This window comes from Gordionus sp. m RMFG-2023, chromosome 4 (assembly GCF_954871325.1).
Source record: "Gordionus sp. m RMFG-2023 chromosome 4, tfGorSpeb1-WG-v2, whole genome shotgun sequence".
NCBI classification, from domain to species: Eukaryota; Metazoa; Nematomorpha; class Gordioida; order Chordodea; family Parachordodidae; genus Gordionus; species Gordionus sp. m RMFG-2023.
In genome coordinates, this window is record NC_088778.1 from 2,065,911 (window position 1) to 2,073,171 (window position 7,261).

At 27.7% G+C, this 7,261-nt stretch overlaps 1 protein-coding gene across 1 annotated transcript; it reads left to right on the top strand.

The window, feature by feature from the left end:
• The first annotated feature begins 512 nt into the window (after positions 1-512).
• Positions 513-2,092, top strand: LOC135927864 (probable G-protein coupled receptor B0563.6). Its single transcript, XM_065464090.1, has one exon. The coding sequence runs from the start codon at positions 645-647 to the stop codon at positions 1,812-1,814; it is 1,170 nt and encodes a 389-aa protein (XP_065320162.1). The 5' UTR covers positions 513-644; the 3' UTR covers positions 1,815-2,092.
• The last annotated feature ends 5,169 nt before the right edge of the window (positions 2,093-7,261 follow it).

Sequence of the window (7,261 nt, forward strand, 5' to 3'; positions counted from 1 at the left end):
ACAAAAATTTACTTAGAAACGGGGAATTCCTGTTCTTAGAATTTTCAAAAAAAATTTCATTTCAAACTCCAGTAACTCTACAGATAAAATTTCTAACATTATAGATTATAAATGATAAATCTCAGAGGTTTATAAGTATCTTTAAAAATAAATAAATATCGTGTAATTAATAGAAGAATTCATAAAGAATAAGATCACAAAAAAAAATAGGAATAGTTTGCCATTCAAGTCATTCCTGGGGCATTAGCCAACTCTTTTATCTCTCCTGACGTCAGTGATGTCGTGTGCGGCTTTTGTTTATTTGATATTTCATTTTTACAAATTATCAAATTAATAAATAATATATATTTTAATTATTAAATTTTATTAATATATAATATATTAACATAATTATTTTTTTTTGTTTTTGATTAAAATCAAAAAAAGTGATAATTTTAATCTCATAAATAATTTATTTATTTATCTTTTTATAATTATATATAATGGCTTTATGTGTTTAACAAAAACATTTTATTTTGGTTTTTTTTTTGTTTGATTAACTTCATATATCAAAAACATTTTTCAAATTTTTAATGAATAATTTCAAAAAATAAAATTTCAAAAAAAAATATGATATTTAAATTTGAGAGAAGGAACAATTAACGATGTCAAACGACACACTGAATCTCTTAAGTGATGACCTAAATCTAACTACGGCAATTATGACGGAGACTAACGTGAGCCAAGTACCCCGGTTGTCCCCTATGGAGATGGTAGATTTGTTGGAGTACGAAATGAAGACTTACCTAATCACGATATATTGGGTGATAGCTCCCATATTGATCTTTTTAGGGTTGTTAGGCAATATTTTAACCTTACTCATCATAGATCGTTTGATCAAGATGAGCAAGTCGGGTTCGGTCGCTGCTGCCCACGTGTTCATAAAATGGATGGCCATATCCGACATCATTGATTGTTTACTATTCATACCTTATCCCATTATGTATTACATAGGCAGATGGGAGCGTTTGCGATACGTTTATCGGCACTGGTACATTTTTTACGTGTCACGAGTACATTTCGTTTTCTTGAATTCTTTTTACAAAATCAGCGCGTTCCTTATAGTGCTGATAGCTCTGGATAGATTTATAGCCATATGCTATGCCCTGAAGTACAAGTCTATCTGCAAGATTGGAAGGGTGCACATCGCCATCGCGGTATCCTACTTTCTCGGTATAGCCATGGCCGTCAATGAGACCTTTAAATATTCTCCGGATATCAGGGACGATAAAACCACAGGCAAAAGAATATGGTTCGTGACTATAAACTCCACCGTTTCTAGGGTACTGTTGCTTTACATTTATTTGTGGCTCAAAGAAATTTTGTCTTCGATTCTACCCATGATATTATTGTGCTATTTCAATTACCGAATATCCCTATCCTTCGCAAATATGATGAAAAAGAAGAAAGTGATAGCCATAGAAAAGTCAGTAGGTTCGGCAATAGGAACAGTATCATCTGGGGTGGATAACTCTGCAGAAGGCAAAAAAGTTCAGACAGTTTCTACGGAAGATAGGGAGTTAACTTCTCTCATGATAGGAATAGTCATAGTTTACTTCGCGGCTAATATACCCATGTCTTTGCACTTTATTTTAGCAATCTTGAAGCCGTCATTGTACTCCACCAAGCCCTTTATGGGTTATCTCCATCTCACAAATATCTTGGCCATGGTTCATAGTAGCGCCAATTTTTACATATATTTGTATTTTAACAAGAGTTTTAGGAGGATACTTTTAGATATGTTTTCTTTTAACAAGCACCATAAATTGAAATAGAAATTATATATATAGAGCTAGAAAAACTTTTTTTTTCTCGCTAAATGAATCCCATCCCACCCCCTAAATTGCATAGATTTTATTATAATACACTTTACTATATTATTAATCTTCTATATTGCACCTCAACCTTTTTTTTTATGTCAGAATTGTAGCATTATTTTATTTTGATCACTTCCTTTCCCGATGTTTCATAGTTATAACACCCTAATATAACCACGTACTTTTGATGTTATTTTTTTCCCCCAAACTTGTTATAGTTTTTTTTTAAAATTTGCTTTTATAATAATAATATTTTTGCGATTAAACATAATAAATGATTACAAAACTTAAATGTTTAATTTAATAATTAAGCTACGAAAGGAGAATGGATTAGCTTATAAAAGACATGTTTTGTATTTTAATTTTGTATTGAGAGTTAACACATTGCTATTTATATTGTAATGTAAAACAGGTATTCTTAAAAAAATTTCTTATTCACTTCCTGCAGTATGATTAAATTTTTTTTCTCACTCTTCTCTATCGCAGAGAGAATGGTATTAGATATTGAAGGTCAGGTGTCAAATATTTTTATAAACTTTTTAGTTTTGTTACTGATATAGTAATTTTCGGGTAAACTTAAGGTATTCCATTAAATTCATCAATAAATTTTATAAGATTTACCATTTTGGAATGGGAAAAGTGTCAATCAAAGCGAATTCGTGGCGCAATGTACAAAATAAGCTGTATTTTTTGTATTCTCCGCTGCGGATTCGCTGAATGAGAGGTCTTAATTCATGGTTACCGCGAATCGCGGAGAAGTATAGAAAATATTCTTTCGCCCTATGAATGCAGGGTAAAGGGTGGTTTAACCAAAGGAAATTCTCATTCATAATCGGAAAATAATTTATTCTATTTTCATCATTCAAGTGTTTTTTGTAAAATTTTATTTTATTTAATTTGTTTTCTTTTATTCTTTTTCCTATTTTTCTTACCTGATTTTTTTTTGTAGTTTGTAATTTAACTTTACCATTTTTATCTAATTTTTGTCATCTTTATTCAATTTCTCTTCAAAATAATATTTTTATCATTATTTTTTTTTGGCTTTATAATCTTCGATTTTTCAATTTTCACTATATTCTTCAAATTTATATTTATTTATTTTTTACCTTTTTGGATTTATTAAAAATAAATTTTTTTTTCATCTCTATTCAATTTCTCTTCTTAATGATATTTTTATCATTATTTTTTTTTGGCTTTATAATCTTCGATTTTTCATGTTTTTCACTATATTCTTCAAATTTCTATTTATTTAATTTTTACCTTTTTTGATTTTAAAAATAATTTTTTTTGTCATCTCTATTCAATTTCTCTTCTGAATAATATTTTTATCATTATTTTATTTGGCTTTATAATCTTCGATTTTTCAATTTTTTCACCATATTCTTCATATTTTTATTTATTTATTTTTTACCTTTTTGGATTTATTAAAATAAATTTTTTTGTCATCTCTATTCAATTTCTCTTCTGAATATATTTTTATCATTATTTTTTTGGCTTTATAATCTTCGATTTTTCAATTTTTTCACTATATTCTTCAAATTTTATTGTCATCTCTATTCAATTTCTATTCTGAATAATATTTTTATCATTATTTTATTTGGCTTTATAATCTTCGATTTTTCAATTTTTTCACTATATTCTTCAAATTTTTATTTATTTATTTTTTACCTTTTTTGATTTATTAAAAATAATTTTTTTTATTATCATTTTAAATTCGTATTTTTTTTAAACATTATTCTATTTTTTTTAAATTTTCTTCTTTTATTTTTGTTCATCTTTCTATTCTCCCGTCTTTTAAAGTTATTTTGCATTTTTTATAATTTTAATATCAAATATATAAAAGGAGGATATCTGTTTAAATATTATTGGTGAATGTCAGAGATTGCGCACATTATCATCAGCTGATATCATAGTGTTTCTTATCCAATTTGTTTATATTTTTTAGGATGGAATTTAAAAAGCGAAAGGAATTGTAATTGTATTTTAAAAAAGAATTCGCAATATGATAATAAACAAATAAAGGATTATTCTATATATATGTGAAGAAATTTATCTAAAATAAAATGCACTTAAAAAAAAAATGTGGAGATAGAACACTATAACACTCAACCGACGATATAACCAATAAATATAGAGGGCATAATTTTTATCCGTCATTTAATAGATCTAATTATCACTCAAAACTACTATAATTTTAAAAAGTGATTTCAAATTCTTTAAAATAATTTTATTAAAAAAAAATTTGTGATTATAATAAATTATACATTCATTCATTCATTCTTAAATGTATGACACGTGACAGGAAATTGTATATAACAAAAAAAAATGGAGCGGGGGGGTTTAAAAAAAAATTTTAAAGAAAGATACCGAAGAGAAATAAATGAATTGAATATAATAAAAAAATTAGAAAATTGACGAAATGGAAGAATGACAAAAATAGATTGAAAGGAAAAATAAGCGACATTTGAGGACAGAGCTAAAGAAAATTAATCGATTAGTATTTTACGGAATAAGAATAGCTAAAGATATCTACATGGAAGAGTGGTAAGTTCCTAACCGGGATTTTTCCTATGTAGAACCTACTAGTGCTCTCCAAGCTATAATCAGCCAAATATTCTTCTGTTTTACTTCCCAACCATTTTTCTACAACGCTAACTTTTTTTTGGCACTCACACCCTAGCCTTCTTCAAGGATCTAGGAACATCGCATTACATCGAAGACCGAAAATACAAATAAAGGCTTTTATTTTAGGAAGAGGATAGCAATTAATAGAATTCGATCTAAACGATATCAGTTCCCTATTCTCTGTTCATGGGACGAGAATTCATTTAATATTAATCTCATTCTTTATTATAAACTTTGTAACATAGTAATTTATTAAATTTATCCTTATTTAAAAGTTATATTAAAAAAATCCAGAGTTGTTAAAGTATGTAGATACAAGTATCTAGATACAAAAATGGGGTATCTGTTTCTGTATCTAAATAGATTTTTGATTAAAGTATCTGTATCTGTATCTAGATCCATTTAAAATAGTATCTTTTAACAACTCTGAACATTTCTCATCATATATTACCTGCTGCTTTAAGATTCCAAAAGTTTCATTGATATTTGATAAAAATTTACTTAACATCCAATAATGACAATTTTTCTGGCTTTTTGATAATAAAACTTTATATAATAAAATGCCGAGATGTCTGTTAGATTGACTGATACTAAAACTTAAGATTCCGATATCAATTGCTTAATCAGGGCTAATTTCGCCTATGATAAGTTAACATCCTGTTTCGAAGGCCGTTTCTAATTGATATAAAATCGAAATGTCTGCTAAATTACTTTAGCAGGGAGGAATTCATAAGATATCTATATATATTTATCAAGCAGCCATTTATTTATATCACTTTATTTGTTTTAAATATTAAGGTGAAAATTTATAATGGAGATCGAGGGAGAGGGGGGGGGGTGAATACTTAAGTGAGACATAGCTATCCACCTTTTATAACTGACATATCTCGTTCTAACCTTTATGTATATTTACAAATGTATGAATCTCTTAAAGTTTTGAAAATTAATTCATTAAAAAAAAATTTTTTTATCAAATGAGTTAGTTTGTCACTTCTTAAAATGTAAAAAAAAAAAATTATTTTTACTTCTTAATTAGCCGTAACTTGCAACAACAACTGGACATTTGCGTTTCCCAAATATTGTGGCACCTTTGACCTGCAGGGCTTAGAACCGTTAAGTATAGCGGTTCGGTTTTTAGTTCAAAAATAAAGGCTTTGCTCCATTTCGGTTATTTTTTTGAAGAAATTCATTATTTCTTATTTAATACACTACTAATTTGCCTAATCTCATTCAAATTGAGTAATAAACTTGGTATTGATTTATATTAAGATAATGGCGATTTAATCGCGAGAAAAAAAAGAATGAAATCACAAATTTAAATTGCCCCCCCCCCAAGGAAAATTGAAATTTCAAAATTAGTAGTGTTGTTGAATAGCACGATATTCGGGTCGATTTTAAAAACCGGTCCGATTAAGATTATAACCAAAATAGGAAAGCCTAAGGATTTCTCTGATAGATGGCAGAAATGCTCGGACATCTATTTGCCAATCCTCGATGTATACGATAATATACTATTTTTTAAAAAACCGTGATGAACCGGCTCAAAAATATTTACAACTATTCGGTTCGCTTTTTGAATATTTTCTCAATAACGGTTCGGTTACGGGTTCAGAAAATTATAACGGTTCGTTCCGGTTTCGCTGTTCTATTCGAAGGCAGCGGGTTCGGTTACCGGAATAAAATTTGAAAGGACCCGGGTTCCGGGTTCGGGTCCGGAGTTAGGGAACATAAAAACAATGACTCGAAGTAAGATTTTTTTTTTCCATTCATTTATTATTATACTTCAATATATACATATTCATAATTTTACAAATGAAAAAATTTAAAAAGGAAATAATTTAATATTTTAAATGTTTTATTCTGGCACAATCATAATATCTTCTAAAATATCATCCTTGAGAATTTCCGCGTAATGTAGACAATATATATTTCAAAGATGAAAATTCACGTTCTACCATTACCTAAAAATAGATAGTTATCTTTATAAAATTATTATGTATCGCCGGTAAAGCCACTAAGAGATTCTAGATAAGATATATAATTCTGGAGATATTGTAGAATTTTCTTTCCACAATTTTAAAATATATATTCCCTTAATTATTCTCTTAATTTCTGAGAATTTTACTATTAAAGATGCAATAGACAGTTTTTGATCCTCCTTTCTATCTGATGATAATTTGATTTTTTTTCTTCTCTATCTAAAAGTAAAATTTCAAGATCATCAATGTTGCTATCATTATTATTATTATCACTAAAACCAATAAGTATTGTCTTAGCCTCTAATAAATTGTAAATAATGGAGTTTTGATTATCCCATAAATCCTGAAGATGGTCTTTAGCCATTTATTCTTGCTCAATACTCAATAAAACTTGATATCGAGGGTCTAAATATATAGAAGCGTATACAACATGCAAATATTGTTGCTCTCGAATCATCTTTTCTAATATTTCGTATAAAAAGGAACTGTAAATTTTTCTAAATCTAATCGGCTTCTAATCCATATGCCTTAAAATCAAATAAACATAATTGTTCTGATTATAATCTTAACATTGTTATAAGGAACAATACACTAATAAGGTCCTTTATTTGGCACCAATCATCTACCGACAAAATGACTTCACATACTCCTATAATAAAATCATTACAGAAATCTTTTAAACTTAATATTCATTCTAACTTCATACAAATTGAGGACCAACATGTTGTGCATTATCATTCAAAAGCAATCATTTTTTGATTGTCAAAATGTAGAGAATTTTTGATTGGAAGAAAATTTGCA